Source organism: Patagioenas fasciata, chromosome 2, assembly GCF_037038585.1.
Source record: "Patagioenas fasciata isolate bPatFas1 chromosome 2, bPatFas1.hap1, whole genome shotgun sequence".
Taxonomy (NCBI): Eukaryota; Metazoa; Chordata; class Aves; order Columbiformes; family Columbidae; genus Patagioenas; species Patagioenas fasciata.
Genome location: NC_092521.1, coordinates 106805297 through 106822886, shown reverse-complemented (window position 1 = coordinate 106822886; position 17590 = coordinate 106805297). Strand labels below are relative to the sequence as shown.

Below are 17590 nucleotides of genomic sequence, written 5' to 3'. Positions count from 1 at the left end.
GCAAAAAACAAAAACCAACCAAACAAAAAAAACCCAACAAACAAGTAAATAGCTCACTTTAGACAATGAGTGGAAAAAGTTTTGAAATCATGACATTCAAATACACACTGATGTCCAAAATATGCAAGCATGGTCCCAAGTACAGATAAAGAACAGAAATCTGGAAAATGAATGGTTAGAAATTCTGATGCATTTCCCCATCAGAAAAACGTGTATCCAATAGGACAACTACTACTAACAGAACTTTTCCGGATTAAAACAACAGAATATTTAGTTACACAAAGGTAATGATGCCAAGTCTCACCGTGAATTTTTAAGTATTAAACTGTTTGCAGTTTTACACTAAGCCTTTGCTCCTGAAAACAAACAGCTACATGAAACACTCAGGTTTCACTACATTTTTAAAGACAGTTTTTATCTCTCAGGAACCTAGGACAAACCAAAATTGTTAAGTTGGACGTAATGAGGAGATCCAAAGTCCAAGAGGCATATAAAAATTCCCTTGAGATTTAGCATTCTTTTAAACATATACATACGTATGTACACATGTAATAAAGACAACTTAATTATTTACTGAAAGACTGGTTCACAGTATTTTACACCTGGCTATAAACCAAATCTCTCTCCAAATAATTAAAGGGTTATTTCGTAGCAATAGAACAAAGCTAACCAACCATTCAAACCTTAACAAAAGAGCCACAAACACAAATGGTCCCTCTGACTCTGACCTATCAGCCACAGTCCGGGAAATACATGACATGAAGTTTGTCTTTCAGCCTGATACAGATGAACACATTAATCTGGATAGTAGAAACTTCTATGCAAGCAAATATTGCAAAGATCACCTTCTCAAACAACTAAAACTCATTACCGTTACGCTCTCATGGTATTAAAAATACGTTACTTCAAGGGTATGTGGGAAGGAGAATCCTGGAACAAGAAACCCTGAAGGTGAAGTGTAAGAACACTACAGTCTCAACAGGAATTTTCTCTTACTATCACTTGCCTGTGGCACAACTAACATAAAATCACTCTTGAAGGCTAGCAGAGTTTGAAATTTCATGCCTTCCTGGACTCCACTGGTCTGATGATAAAAAAAAATTTACTAAAAACACCTACAACCACTCTCCATTTACCTCCTTGTTGTTGCTATCACCACCGCAGTGCACCCCTGTTGTCTTCATTATATACAACATTGCAGTCTCAAAATATCAGATTAAGGTATAAAATTTGAAAGTGTTATTGTAATAGAGGTGCACTGCTAACCTTGACCCAGAGTAAGCACAAAATCTTAAAAAAAAAAACCAAACACTACCAACAACAAATCCACAACAGTCAACCAACCAACCAACAACAGACGAAACCACACTTCCATAACTATGACACTAAAAATCACAGCTTTCTTGTGATCTCAGTTGCTTACCTTGCCAGGTAGCATGTACTAATGAAACATAATAAGATGCGTAAAAAGAAAACAGCAGCAAGGAAAACCACCTCACCACCCCTGCAGTAGCACAAACAGAGCCAACTTTCCCTAGGGTAACCTCCTCAGATTTATATCTAATGTAAAACTGTCTCAGAACAAAACCCTGAGGTAAAAAACATTTAACTTTCCAGCCAAACGAAAACTTTACATGGTGGTATGTGGATCAGATGCAGACTTCTGATTTCTATGGAGGACCCATTACAGACACTGGTTTTCTGTTAGGTTAATAAGGTACAATATATGCACAGCCACAACGAACATACATTTCTAAGCCATGGTTAAACTACGTAAAGTACAACAAACATCTTATCCAGTCTCATTTAACAAGGTATCAAATGGAGCTTGTAATTCGAGTTGCATTTACTAGATGAGGGGAGATTCCTCCAGATTATTACCCCGTAAGAAGGACTACTTTGTATGGCTTGCTAAGTAATAGACAGAAGGCATACAGTACCTTTTTTGTTTAACTGCAGCACAGAAGGAGGTGGTGTAGCAACTTTCATTGCTAGCCCATAGGCTCCTCGGAAAGAGTGACTGTCTCGAACAATGAATGACCCAGGTTCCTTGTCCTTGAGAACAGCAATGGCTGCGATGCCAGGAAAGAGAGAAAAAAAACAGTTCCAGAGCAATGCAGACACCCAAAAAGCACAGAAGTGCAAATCTGTAATTAAAAGGAGACTGAAGGAACTGAGATCCTTTTCTCTGTCTCCATTGCTGTACAACGGAATACAATCAAGCATATTTGGGCAATTTGAGTGGAAACATCTTATGCAAATCTCACAGATACTTATTTCAAGACAAACCTGATTTTTAAACTGAGAAGGACATGCAGGTCCCACCAAGATTCCTACAACCAGTGCAAGAACAAGCTGATTTCTGCCTACATTTTGTCAACTTGTTAGAAGCATGACAGAGAGCACAGCGCTCTCTAACTTCCTGGCTGACTAAACAGCACCGTTTTCCTATGCTACTTCAACAGGTAGAACAGATCCATATTTGTTCACCACCAGGTTTCTGTCCCTGAAAAGCAGTCTCACTCCCCTAGTAATTTTAAAGAAAGGGAAAGGAAGGTAAGTGAATATTTGCTCTTCGACTGTCCAGGCATTGAAATAATTCACATCTATATCCTGTGATCTCTGCTGGCAGTGTTCTATGAAGTCCTCCCCAGGAGGAACCATTTGCAGGGAAATTAGTCTTGCTTTGCATGAGTCTGCTGCAGACTTTGAAATCCAGTAGCTGAAAAATCTTAAATTCACTTTGAAAAACGGCAAAAGGTTTATCTAATGATTGTTTTTCATTTGACCTTAAACCCTTAGCACTTCCACCTTTTTTTTTTTTCCCCATTAAACTTTTTGGAAATACTTGAGTTTGTTTCCAGAATTTCTAATGATCACCAAGCCTTCAAAGAAGCCCCAGAAAAAGCTCAGAGTTGACCCTTAAATCTCTGTATACACAGAACATGGAGATTATGCATATGGGGCATGAAGCTGTATTTTGCAGTGGCTTTATGCCATTGCCTGAGCAATAATTACATCATATACACACATTTTTTTCCACAAAAAAAAAGAGTAACAATAGAAAATAGTGAAAATACAGACATAATTGTATCTCCCATTTAAGTGAGTAAAGCAAACACGTATATATTCTGTTCACCTGTCAGATGGTGAAGAAAACAACTATTTTTACAATAACCTGCCATGTGTTGAGAGGAGGATGAATATATAAAACCCTGCAGTTGAGCAATACTCACATAACACTACTAAGTCCGCAGGACAGTAATCATTTGTCACAGAAGGAGCCCGTTAAGCACAAGAAAAAAGAACAAGTGCTTCCCCTCCTCAGCAACAAGATCTTAAAACACTTTTTAAAAAAGGAATTTTACTTGGTAGGATGAAAAGACGCATACTAAAAGGTTGGGAGGATTTTCTTTTCATTTGCTCAAGCAGCTAGGTTTAAACTTCCTTTATTTTCTGGATTCACATCAAGTCTGGACATATTTTTTTTTTGCACATTTAAAGACTCAGTTCTCATTATGGGTGGGGAGCAGACAAGGGGAAAGGGACTGGAGTGAAAGAACCAGTAACACATCACCCAAAGATGAATTAATGATCTGTTTTCTATGATCTTTATTCCCCATGGTTCATATTTACCACTACATTATAAGAGGCATCCTCATAATTTGAGAAACTATGAACTACACAGACATAGCAATTCATTGTTTGCCAATAGCTGAAGGCTATTTTGGTTCAGCGTAAACTTCATTCCCAATGCAGAACCAGTTAGTAATTTTTCCTTTTTGATAATTGAATTTTAAGTATCCCAGCTTAAAATCCTGCCATAACTCACTAAATACAATTCAGACACAAGGACCATCAGACCAATTGCATTTGCAAAGCACCCAGCGTGCTTTATTTACGCATTGTTGCTGAGACGAGGTATATAAGTTCATACATATACATTTTCACATACATAATAAAAGCTTTCTCCATCTCCTTCAGTAATACATCTACACATAGATGTACTATATCTAGATTGTACATCATAAAGATGTTCCATGGGAGTGTTACTTCGTGACCTTTAAGAAATAATGTATGTCACTTGCAGCTGACAATGAAATTGAAGCTACAGAATGACTGGTACATGAGGACAGTTTTATGATGACTTTCAGCTAATGAATTATTCTCTGATATTTAGCATCTCTCAACTTATTATCTGTGCAGTGAAACACACATGGCTGAGATCACACCACAGCAGCACACTTGTACTCAGTTTCTGAGAGCAGACAGTTGTTTGGTATTGCATCCTGCACATGTGTCATTCCAAAAACCAGAGCTTTACAATAAAGTACATTTGCAGCAGATACCACAGGCAGATTTAAATTACTTTGTACTTAGTTCAGTTACACTAATAATTCGTCTGATTAACTGAATATTTTTAAGGACTACTTGGCTGCCCTCCCTGCTCAAGTTCAGCTTTTGGATAAAAGAAATTCAGTGAGATTGCCTGTGGCTCTTCTGGTTTTTTTTTGATTCTTGTATTTCTTTTAGACATCAGGTATGCATCAAAAAAATTTAAGAAATCACCAACTAGCCTTTCTGTGAGTGGATATGCCAGAACACGTATCAGTTGATATACCTTGTTCTCTTGAAATATCTGGCTTATACCAGAACTTGGATGTGTCCTGGACAAATTTTACAGTCACATGCTTATCAGTTGTGTTCTCTGTGAAATAAAAGGGAAAAAAAAAAAATCAAGAAATTTTTTAAAATTCAAAAGCGTTTTATACTTGTTGTTCCAATTTTCAATTACCTTAATTATTTAAAAAACTCACGATCAGAAGAACAATCTAGAGAAACTCTGAACTAATTTAGAAACAGCAAATATAATGCCATACACTAAGATTCTGAAAGTATTATTGAAGTTTACAAAACACATAAAAAACCTATTACATTTATAAAGCTGTATTAAATACAAAACTTCTCAATAGGGTCCAGTGAACACTCACATTTTTAACTGTTCTTGGCACAAGTCTAGAAAGGTGCAAAGAGAACCCAGCTCTTATTAAAAGAAACTTGTGGTTGGCAGTTCGAAAGGTAGGCTGCCCTTGGCTGGAATCTACGGAAGTGCAGAAAGTATTCTGCAGCCTTGTTCTGAATAGAACATCCAAAGCCAGTGAACTGGCGCCACTTATTGCCAACATTCACGTCCTCTGTGCCACTTTAACTCCATTGCTTCCTACCCTCCACCCCCCTTTTAAAATCACCTAAATGTTTTTATAAACTCACATGAAATCTAATGTATTTTGCGTATCTCTGATGCAAAACCTACCTGGCACTGGGGAAGTGCTTAACATTTTTGAGAAATCTGGGAGGACATTTGGGAAGGGGATGCTGATTGTGCTTCCACTGTGGGGGCTAGAGAAGCCACTTGAAGAAGGTGACACAGAGGTAAAGGAACGGTCTCCTTCAGAGGACCTCTTTTTCTCTGGAAGAGGTGGTTGAGCATGTATGTTCCCTCCACGGTGCTGCTGAACCATACTGTTCTGGCTGTCATGTCCAGAGGCCACTGTAACAAAGTTTTGCGTCAAAAAGCCATTGTCCTCAGCATTTGCCACTGATGAGCTCACGGTTTTAGGAGAGATGCTAGCATTGGCTATGAAATTAGCTTGTTTCTGCTCTCGGGGGGAGTTACTCCCCATGTTGCCCCCGCTGTAGCTCAGGTAGGCCTGGGTACTGCTGCTGACAGCACGTTCTTGCTGTGGCTCTGCTGGTGAATTCTCCAAGCTGCTCAGGGTGATGACCTGCAGTCCTGGTGTTTGGAAATGAGACAAGAGAGAGACATCCTGCATGGCATTTGAAAATTCAGAGGGTACAAGGTAACCTCCTGGTGGCCTGCTGTTTCCCATTGAAAGCTGGAGAGATGGGGTAGCTTTAGGGCTGCTTTCAAGCCAAGGGCTTTCTGTTGCAGAAGAGCTGTCAAAAAAAAAAAAAAAGCCAAAAATTGAACACAAAAGTTAAACAGACAAATCATTCCCTTAAAATGTCACTGTACAACCCATACTGTAGTGATCATTGAAAGTAATGAATCACATCACCCAGGACAATACCTGAGGGTGCTCTTTGACAACATGCTGGACCTGGTGATGCAGCTGGATCAAGGGATTCCAGCCCCACCCTGATTACCCATTCCTTCAGTGCAGGTCATTACTCTTCTGCCTTATCTTATCCTCCATCTAGCCATGCTGATGGGATAGTTTCTAAGTTTGTGCTGTAAACCAGGCCATCAAACTAATCACAGTTAAAAATACTCTTCCCCCATTTTACAGGGCTACTTCTACTATGAATCAATTCAGTGAAGCTGTTCACAGCGTTGCTTCACATACAGTGGTCCTGGAGATATCTACATGATGAGGTGCGGTGCTACCCAAAAAAGAGCAGAAATTTCTTAAGCCAAGGCTGCTGCCAAAGGCAGAGGTTTATGGAAGAAAACTGACGTTGTCACAGCAGTTCTTACAGGCAGAGAGTATCTTATTCTCATAAAAAAACCAAAAAGATCCAACCCAAACCAAAACACAAAAACCAAAACTAAAAATGGCTTAAGGAGCTAGCTGTGCACCATCACACAATAAATGAATAACTATGATAAGAACACAGTCCACAAGACCCAGCTCTTAGATCAGGTCTCTTTTAATAAAATTTATACTAAAAAGAGAACGAAGGCAGGTCCAATGGTTACTTTATTTGATGAAGGAACATTTTTTCCTTTATTAACTATTAATTATTTCAACAGTAAATATTAGATTGCTACTGGGTAGCAATTCCACCCACTCAAGTGAAAAATAACAGATATCCTAAACAAGACAAACAAAGCATCTGATGAAACCATCTGATAAAAGCTTAAATTGTCTCCTTTCTTCTAGAAGTGAATTGCCTTTTGATTGTAGCTGGAAAACATTACCAGCAACATAAATGTAGAGAAAAAATACTCACTGTGACTTGCAAAGAGGAAAGATTTATAAAAATATAAAAATATGTATACCAAAAAAAAAAAAATATATAAAAAATATAAAGGACTTCTAATTAAAAGACAGCTGTGGAAACTGATACCAGTAGATTTGAACAGATCAAAGAAGAAGGGCCATAAAAAATGGAAGTAAAGCAAATGGAAGAAGACATAATTGCAAGGAAAAAACCCGCAGCTGTAGCTATCTGCTAGATGAAATGAAATGCGACAGAAAAAATATTTAGAAAGAAGGGAACAAAATCTTCTAGATAAAGTTTGAAGTTGGAATGTAAACTTGATAATGACTGCATTGCCTGATAAGTTTCTATTTCATATCCACTTGAAATGTTAAATTGCCTCCTCCTCAGAAAATACTGTTTTGTTTAGTCCTATGATTCATATTCAGAATCACAAAATGAAAACATTCTTTCGCAGTGCAAGTACTGATTGAAAATGAAATCTATTAGATGGGAAGAGAAATAAAAGATAAATAGGTATCAACATACTTTAAGTCCTCACTGAGAGTCTCACACACCAACCAACAGCATTCCACATACTCACTGTGAAAAAGGAGCCAATTATCCAAGAACAAGAATAGGATAATTAGCCACAAAGGAATGTTGGTGTAGAGTGACAGGAAAGGAAACCTAATCAGCTGCAATGTAATACAGAAATATAGGGCACAGCTAATGACTGACCATCCATCATCAGGGCTTTCTGAAACTTCTAACAGTAACCTGGGACCCCATTTGTTTGTGGTGTTTCCTGCTGTTTCTCATCTTATGCTGTAAGCTCCTTGGGATGACTATTTTGCAAATCTGAACTATTCAAGCTCTGGTCCAGAGCCCTACATATTTACTACAATACAAAAAGGTGAAATAATAAAGTCTCTCGGCTTGCTGAGCAGTTGAAAGGGAGTCAGCTATTCACTACCAAAAGCAAATCTCCTGACATTTTACTGAGAAGAAATGCAGGTACTGCAGGGAGAAGAGTACTCCCTCTCCCTCACATACAACTTATTCCAATGTGAAATTTCATGAAATGCTTTTCAGTACAGCATTAGAGAAGCTTGTTAGGCACACAGGAAAATATGTATGAGCTTGTGGTAGTACATAATAAAATAAATGAGCTATAAATTCCTATTTTTTTTTTTATTCCTATGTATTTTCAAAGCTAATTGTGTCATGGTAAATTCCAGCTGGTGGACAACATCATAATGAAGTGTCACAACCCAACTCAATGTCCTTGGACAAACGCTCTGCAATGAAGATGCAAGCATAATATTTTGGCTGGAAACCATAGTTATGAGAACTGAACAATAAAGGAGGAGAATATTTTCCTACCTTTCTCCTCCTGGAATAGGACTGTTACTTGAAACAGTACATGAAGATGTAAAACAGTGCTGGAAAGAGGGATCTGTCTGCATGCTGGCCCTCAGCAAAGGAGGGTTAGTGCTCACAGTGCTGTCAGACATCACCAGAGAGTGGTTAACGGCTTCTGTGTAACTTCGAGATTCTGCAGCAAAAGAAACAAAGTAAAAGGCAAGTTAAAAAAAAAAAACAAAACAAAAACAAACCACTCGCATTTTTATGGACCTTGTACTGAAAAAGGTGTTTGCAAAACAACCTATTTTCTTCTTAATAGGACTATAAAAAACAAATTTTATTTGTTTGAGCAGTAACAAATTTTATTTGTTTGGCATGGGGTTTAGTTACGAGTACAGCTACAGGTGTCAGGTGTGATTTTGTTCATACCACACAGGCAAAAAAAGTAAAGGAAACATTTTCTAAAAGTTTGCAAATGGCATCAGAGTTATTGATTTCTATACTGATTCAAGTCTGAACTATGTTCAACTTAATTATACTGGACATAAATACTACAGAATACAGTTTAAACAGATGTATTCGGATGAGTAATAATGTGGATGCTACTACTGAAGAGCCTTATGCAGGAACAGTTTAATCCCCCTTTTTTACAGGTACATTTTAATAACCAGTCAAGCCGTAATGAGGATTATGTTTAATTATTCTGGCATAGTCTAAAGCAAACCAACAGCTATTCACATAAGCTCAGGTTCTATGGCACCATTTTGTACCGGAGAAAAGGCCATGCACTAAGATACTACAAATGCCTTCATACATCTCAAAGCATGTGCAAAGGCAGTCAACAAGTCAACAATTGCTCCATTGCCCTCAACACTTGCAGGACTGGAATGCAATTAAGGTGATCACAGATGAAACAATCTCCAGCTACTGCCTCTTGAGCAGATAAACTTCAAAAGACTGAGGGTGAGAAAACACACAAGAAAGTTGAAATTTCAACAATTCCAGTCCTGCACAGAGTTACGATCATGGTAACGCATCTTTTCCATACGAAACGCTAATGTAAAAAGGAGGAAGGTTCTCATTATTTCTGTGAGCACCACTGAAACAAGTCTAAATAAGTCTTCTTTTTCCTTCGATTCATGGCAAAGCCTGGCTCTGCTATTATTTGGAAGAGCAGGGTGCAAGGTACTTAAAAGAAATGTCTGAGATAAGAAAATCTGCAAATCAGTGGTCTGACTGAAAACCATCCAAATTCCTCACATAGCACACATACTACACAGAGCAAACATCTAATTGGAGGAGGGAAACATCAGAAAATTGCATCGCTGCCTTTTAGCTGTACCAATTGCTTTAACTATATCCACACCAGCCATAAAAGTGAACTTTAAGGAAATACTGAAGAAATGTGTGTGCTGTGGAAGAGACAGAGAAATCTGAATCTGTCTGTATCTATCTAACAGATCAGATATATATTACAGTCATTCTCATACTGATGCAAACACAGAAAAAGCTGGCTGCATAAACCCATGATTTAGGCCACATTCCTACTGAAATCAGTGGCGCTTGTTTATGCAAGGATTACCAAGTCTGACTGTTTACCCAAGTATTATAAGGATTTATGTGAAGCCTTGAGCAATTATTTCAACATAAAGTAATATCACTTGGTCTCAACTATTATCTGAGAAAAAGATGATTAGTTGAAGGTGGGTGGCTCAAACTTAAGTTGTACATCTGAAGACTACTGGAGCCTCCTCAAAAAACCCACTTTCACTAGGCTAAAAGCAGAATCTACTGAGAGTAGCACCAGTAAAACAAAACATCATAAAGTGCAACAAACATCTCACCTATGCACACAAACCTGCAAATGCCTCCCAATTACACTCCAGGTTGAGATGACTGCTACTATATGGGGGAGATTAAAGCATTCCCTGCAGTCACTGAAACTGTGATCAGAAGCTTAACTCTGTATGTTTGCTTATTCTCATGTCTCCATGTCTGTTTCCCTGATAACAGACTATATAAAGGAGTCACTGGACACCAGTTACCACCAGCCTGGTGGCAAGAAGGGGAGCAGCTCTCCTGAAAGAGCTTAAAATCTTCTCCCACTCTAATGCAATCTCAGCTATATGCATAAAAGCTAATCTAACACATTTGCACAGCATGGTCCTCTCCTCCTCCCACCAGTAACAGCATTTACTTGAAGAAATGGACCAAGACTTGATTCTTCCCTGTTTCAGGCCTTGGACTGTTGCCATTACCTTTCGAGCACTGAACACTGTGTGATGGAACGACCGCTATCATGCTCACAGATGCATTTCTTTTCATACTCATTTTTCACAGGTGTAAAATACTAGACTATGAGTGAAAAGCCACTGGCAGCCAGGCATGTAATGTGCAGAAAGAATGAAAACTCTGTACTTCGCAGGCTAGAAACAAGTACATCTGAAATGCACTTCCCATGAAAGCAGCTTTGTTTATATTTCTATTAAAAACAAGCTTGCTGAATATTTCAGTTGTATCCTCTCTATTGTCTGATGAAGAGTCCACACTCACTGGTCAGCTCTTAACCCTTTATCTCATGGAATCCTTAGCTCAGTGCAATCTTGTAGCTTCTACAGGATTTCTGTATGCATGGTACAAACTCCCCTAGCTTGTTTGCTGTGAAGCACCAGTGCTTCTTGCTGCAGGCCCCTACTAAATCTACGCCACTGTATTTGTGAGAACACTGACAATACAGAAGTTCAGCTCCTTACTTAAAATGACATGACAAAACCAGGCTCATTCATGTTGATGTCTCTTCATGCTCCTGCGTCAGACCTGCATACCTATCAAAAAAGCAGTCTAGAGAATGGTAGTGATCTGGGCACTGCAAACAGAGCCAGATGTGGCCATTTGTGCAGCAGTTCACATGGAAGGGCACTGAGAAAGGGCGGAAAAGCTCTGCCAGCTCAAGAAATTAGCTCAATTGGTGGTTATCACCCTCCCAGAGGAGCCTTACTAGGGTATCCAGCCAGTGCAAATGTGTGTCTTCTGTAATCACCAGGAAGGATGCAGCAACCCAGACAGAGTTGAATGGACACAGAAAAGTATACTGCTATAAAGTAAGATAAAGCAACTTAGCCACCTTGTCCTGGTTTTGTTAAAAACAAGTTTCTCTTTTAGTGAATTTGCCTGTCAGCTAAAGCCTTCATGTTAGCTGCATTTTCCTGGAGAACCCAACACATGTTTTGGTTAAACCTAGCAATGGAATGCAAACTTATTGATAAGCACAGATGGACATCTCGCGAGAGGGGCAACGAGAAAACTGATGACCGAGAGACTGACCAATGGTGTATAACATTCCATTCACGTGAATACTTCATATAAAAGTGGGAGATCACGAGGATCTCAGCCCTTTTTCCCTTTTTTCCTCATGGCTGACATTAGGAGAGGACCTTGCTGGTCGTCCCTGCGAACTGGGGCCTAGTGAGAGACTGAATCCAGCTCCGGTTGGCTACAGAGTCTAATCCAGGACTTTGGGTGCTGGCTCTGCAGTTGCTGAGACTTACAAGATTGGTTTTGTATATTTTGTGTTATTTTCTCTATTCTTATTAGTAGCATTAGTAAAACATCTTTAACTTTTCCAACTCTCTTCTCTCTGTCCTTCTTTCCCTCCCGATCGCCTGTCCTGAGTGGGAAGGGGGGAGAGGGAGGGGCAAAAAGGGGAAGTTGGGGGTAGAGGAGGTTAACAATACATCTGCCAGGGTTTGATTGTCACCCCGCAATCCTAACCCTCGACACACCTCCAGCCCTAAAGAGAAGCAGAAGGATAAGAAGTTTTGTGCAATACTTCTAAATTTCAGTTTGTTTCCTGATCCATCCTTTGATGGCTTCAGCAATGCTGAAAAAATCCAGCCTAATGGAAGACTTGCAAGAAGCCACATCAGATGTGGCTGTGAAACGTTTGTTGTATCAAAACTCTCCTTCAGAGGTCCCTCTGCCTCTACCTCTTTCCACATGAGCAACTGAAGAGCCCATTCCTTTCGACAGATTTCCTGACAAGTCATCTACAAAGACAGTACCCAAGACACCTAGGAATGTAACAGAAGTGTTTGGTATATTCTCTATGCAGTGGAAGTATTTTTTTGGTTTTGGATGGTTGCACTCCACTAAGACTTGGTATTTCTCATTCTCCCAAGACCTACCTTGCACTTGTCCTACCAGACAAGCATTCTTAAGATCTTCCCTTTGAAATGCCTCATAAAAAAGGCACACAATACTCCCTAGCATTCAACAAAACCTCCATGGCACTTCACAGCTTAGCATCCAGCTAGATCCAACTATGACAGAATCACAGAATGTTAGGGATTGGAAGGAACATCAAAAGATCATCTAATCCAATCCCATGAGGTTATGCAGGAATGTGTCCAGGTGGGTTTTGAATGTCTCCAAAGTAGGAGACTCCACAACCTCCCTGGGCAGCCTGTTCCAGTGCTCTGTTACCCTCACTGAGAAGTTTCTTCTCAAATTTAAGTGGAACCTCCTTTGTTCCAGTTTGAACCCATTATCCCTTGTCCTACAATTGGTTGTCACTGAGAAGAGCCTAGCTCCATCCTCCTGATACTCACCCTATATATATTTGTAAACATTAATAAGGTCACCCATCAGTCTCCTCTTCTCCAAACTAAAGAGACCCAACTCCCTCAGCCTTTCCTCATAAGGGAGATGTTCCACTCCCTTCAGCATCTTTGTTGCCCTGCGCTGGACTCTCTCAAGCAGCTCCCTGTCCTTCTTGAACTGAGGGGCCCAGAATTGGACACAATATTCCAGATGTGGTCTCACCAGGGCAGAGTAGAGGGAGAGGAGAACCTCTCTGGACCTGCTAACCACCCCCCTTCTAATACACCCCAGGATGCCATTGGCCTTCTTGGCCACAAGGGCACAGTGCTAGCTCATGGTCATCCTGCTGCCCACCAGGACCCCCAGGTCCCTTTCCCCTACGCTGTTCTCTAATAGGTCATTCCCCAACCTATACTGGAAACTGGGGTTGTTCCTACCCAGATGCAAGACTCTACACTTGCCCTTGTTATATTCCATTAAATTTTTCCCCACCCAACTCTCCAGCCTGTCCAAGTCTCGATGGACGGCAGCAAAGTCTTCTGGTGTGTCAGCCACTCCTCCCAGCTTGGTGTCATCAGCAAACTTGCTCTATTCCCTCGTCCAAATAATTGATGAATATATTGAATAATACCGGCCCCAGTACTGACACTTGAGGCACTCCACTAGATACAGGCCTCCAACTAAACTCCAACCCACTGATCAAGACACTCTGGCTTCTTCCTTCAGCCAGTTCACAGTCCACCTCACTACCCCATCGTCCAGACCACACTTCCTCAGTTTAGCAGCAAGGATGCTGTAGGAGACTGTGTCAAATGCTTTACTGAAGTCATTGGAATTTGTATTAAAGCAAATGTAAACTCTACCACAGTGCTGAGTTCTTCATCTTGCCTTCCCACATGGAGGGAACTGTAATAGTTTCTATCACAATAGTCTCTGCTGATACAACTTTACTTTGTCCAGGAGAGCAAGGGTCAAATGATGGCCACTTCCCTTTTCCAATATTAAATTTCATTATTCATTAAGCAAGTTACTCCACCAATCACCTGAATGTCCTGGAGAAGATTTAAGCTCAGCTCAGAGCTGAGATGTTACACATACAAGGAAGGGTAGAACAAGGTTTGAAGAAAACCCTAGCCTCTAGTACTAAATATCAGAACAACCTATTGAGTGACAGAGTGGATAGCTCACTTCATGGTTCAAAGTATATCAGTAGGACAAAAAGCACCAGATGAAGGTCTTAAGCAGATTTTATGAAAGCGTTTTGTTTAGATGTGTTTCTTTCCAAATCTTAAAATCTACAAAGGGCTTAAAAAAAAACAAAAAAAAAAAGAGAGAAAGCTTTATCAGGGAAACAATCAATGAAAGCAAAACCACCAACAAGTACAGAGCTAAAGATACTGAGTAGACACAGTTTTAGTTCTTCTAAGACATTTTGCCAATATTTCGGCAAGGGAAACATTAAGATTAGTTGGAAAAATCACAGTTTCGAGGAAAAAACTGGAGCAAGGAAGAGCTTTAGTGGAAGAAACCAACAAGCAACATCCAGTTACAGCTAACTGTACTGGATAATGTGAAAAGGAGCGCACAATTCCAGCTATGCAGCATGAGTATGGAGTAGCAGAGGTTTATGCTACTATTTAAAGCCAGAAACCCTGGAAACAGTGAATTCATGACAACAGGATTTGGCTCCCTGGAAAAGAGAGTCCCTCTAGCAGCTGACAGAGTGCTAACAGAATCGGCAATGGTGAAGCTAAGGAGCTCCTTAGCAACTTCTACAGAACTCATGGGGAAGGCCAGAATTAAAACCCCTGCATACAGAGAAAGAAGAGATCAAAATGGCCAACTTAAACCAGTTTACAAACTAACATCTTTCCAAGTCCATCAGCACTGCAAGATTCTCATGAGGTAGCCATCTTCCCTTTCACTCTCCTGCTTTTCCAAATGCTAAGGTGCCAAAATTAGTGAGACTGAGGTAACACTGAAACTCTCTCTTGCTTTTAGTCAGTCTGTAAACTATTGACTTTACTGAAACTTTGACCTTTTATACTTGCTATATTCTGACTTCAGCTTCACAAAAATACAGCAAACCAAATCATTCCCTTCCAGGAAATCCATCAACTTGGGTCCCACTGTTCCTTCCTTTCTATAGAATACATGGAAATCAATGAAAGATGCTTAAGATCTTGTCTTTAGTAATTTCAGCTGCCAGGGAAGACAATAACTTTATTACCTTTTTTGCACAGTATATGGCATCTTTTTCAACCAAGTTGTTCCACCTCTCATTCAAGGCTAAACTCCCACTAGCTGTTGTTGCTAGCCAGCTTCCACCATTATTTCTTACGTGTTTCAAACAAATAGTTCTGAGAACAGCTAATTTACTGTACTACTGTTTCCTTCGGTTGAGAAGAGTTACAAGCTGACTTAAGCCATACACATTGGAAGCAAAACTCCTAACAAGCCCAGGCAGCAACCAAACACCTTCCGGTCTGTTGTCTTCAAAAAAGAAGTTAATTGCTTTATAATCTTCACATTTCTGATGGGATAGACTCGAAGGGTTTATATTTTATGAAACAGGTATCTGTTACGGAACTTCCCAAATAACAAGTTCTGGGCCAAGATAATGGTTGATATTGTTAATTTACTTTTTGCTTTGGCTATCTTGCCCCTAAACCTGCAGAGATCAAATGCTGAATCCGCATCTTGTCATTTGGCCTGCTGTAGTCACAAAGCTATGTAAAGTCTCCACTGCCACGAAGCGCTGAGAAAGCACGCAAAACTGTAACATTTCCTTCAAGTATATATCATAAATAAACTGAATTTTATACTATTAAACAGCTATTTTACTGTCTTTGAGGGCAGCAACAGAACCCCTATTTTCCTCAGTATTTCTTCAACACTCTAATTTATTTAGAAAAAATAAATAGCCCTGAATGACTAACAGTTTTTATATTTTCACATTTTTTGCTTTTTACTTCACCTCAGCAAAAAACAGACATAACGGCTAGAATTTGAAAAATTCTATTTTGTTCAGATTAACCCCTCATCTGTCAAGTGAACATTATCAATTCAGAAGAAATTTGGAAATCCACTTTCTTAATTTTCTTAAAATCTGAGAAATTAAGAGTTAATGTCCATACCAAAAATTCTGCTTCACTGAACCACACTGATAACGAGAAAAGGGAAGATATTAAGCCCATCTTTAAGAATAGCAATAATGAGTACTGGGACTTTGGTGAACTTGAGGCTTGGACCAACAGAAATCTTATTTAAGACCAACATGAAATAAAAAAAAAATCTGTACCTGGGGCAGAATAAGACCTTGTAACAATACAGGCTGGGATCCAACTGGTAATTAGCAGCCCTGCCGAAAAGTGTCAGGAGTTGCAGTGGGTAGCAGGCTGAAAGACAGTCTTCACTTTGCTCTCATCCCAAATAGGGCATATACTGACCTACAGCAGGAGAAACACGGCCAGCAGATCAGAGGAGATTGGTTATTACTCTTTTTGTATTTGGTGCTGAGAAAGATTCATCTGGAATACTAAATTAACTTGTAGGCCACCGGTTCAGGAACATAAGAAACTGGAATCCAGTGGAAGAATATCAAGATGACCAGCGGTCTTGCTCACACAATCCATGATGACAGGATGATGAAGCTGGGACTTTTCATCCTGCAGAGGAAAAGCAACTAGGCAGGGAATCTAAAAGCAGCCTAAAACTACTAGAAGAGGGTCCCTTTTCTACCAGAAGAGACAACAGAGCCAAATTCTTCTCAGTAGTGACAGATGATTTTAAAAGGGGCAACACGTCTTTGGAAATTCTCATTAGAAATCAGAAAGAGGTTTGTCCCTATGGGCAGTGTACCACTGAAAGAGGTTAACCAGGGTTATGGTGGAACCTCCATCAGTAGAGCTTGACTCAGACCTCAGATGGTTTTGTTCTGAGTTATCGTGTTGGACTACACACCCTCAGAGGCACTTCCGAAACATTATTTGTCTTTCTATGGTAACACTAATTTCCTCATGCAGAGAAGTGTAACACAGTCATTTCCAAACTTTTCTAGTTGCACACCCCAACAATAAGAGATTTTTGAAAATGCATCTCTAATATATGTATATTTATTTAATTACAAATTGTATATATGTACTACTGAAGGTCTGATATTTTCTTCCCACACCCCAATGGATCGCCTTGTGCATCACCTGAGGTGTACACACCCCACTTTGGAGACCAACACACTGGCAGAAAAAAAGGGCATGCAGCTAAGAAATAAAGAGAGTGTTTTTGTTGGTTTTGTTTTCCCTCTGTTAGCCTGGAATCTGCTGGTTTTTATGCACATTCAGAAACTCCTCTTCACTACTTCCTATGTTCTTTCAAAAGGAGAACATGTCATGACCCAAAATCATGTACCATCACAGAGGCACTTGCTTTTCAAAAACCCGGTAAACAGATATAACAGATTTTTTAATGCTTGTGAAGGAAAAGACAAAGTGCCTATTGCTTGGAGGTTCTGCCAATGCCTGTTTGAGTGGATCAACTCTCTTTGCAAGTAATCAAATCAGTCAGGCTGAACCTGGAGAAGCTGTGAAGACAGTGGCTCTAGCATGCACCTCCTAACCTCTCTGCACTAGAAAGGCCAGCTTCAGTTGCTTCATTGAACAGTGCTGAGAAGGATCTCAGT

The 17590-nt window shown here is 39.8% G+C and overlaps 1 protein-coding gene across 11 annotated transcripts in view; it reads right to left on the bottom strand.

Annotated features, from left to right (window-relative positions):
* The window catches only part of TNS3 (tensin 3), a 228108-nt gene that overhangs the window by 18498 nt on the left and 192020 nt on the right, over positions 1–17590 (bottom strand). For 10 of the 11 annotated variants that reach the window (XR_011737653.1, XM_065829953.2, XM_071804680.1 and 7 more), the window contains 4 exons: positions 8332–8503; positions 5315–5958; positions 4622–4708; positions 1941–2072 (listed from right to left, as the gene is read on the bottom strand). Coding sequence is in view for 10 of the 11 variants with exons in the window: in XM_065829953.2 (XP_065686025.1) it covers positions 1941–2072; positions 4622–4708; positions 5315–5958; positions 8332–8503 (1035 nt within the window). In the remaining variant the exon portion in view is untranslated. The remainder of the gene's footprint in view (positions 1–1940; positions 2073–4621; positions 4709–5314; positions 5959–8331; positions 8504–17590) is intronic. The other variant, XM_071804682.1, reaches the window with a different exon arrangement.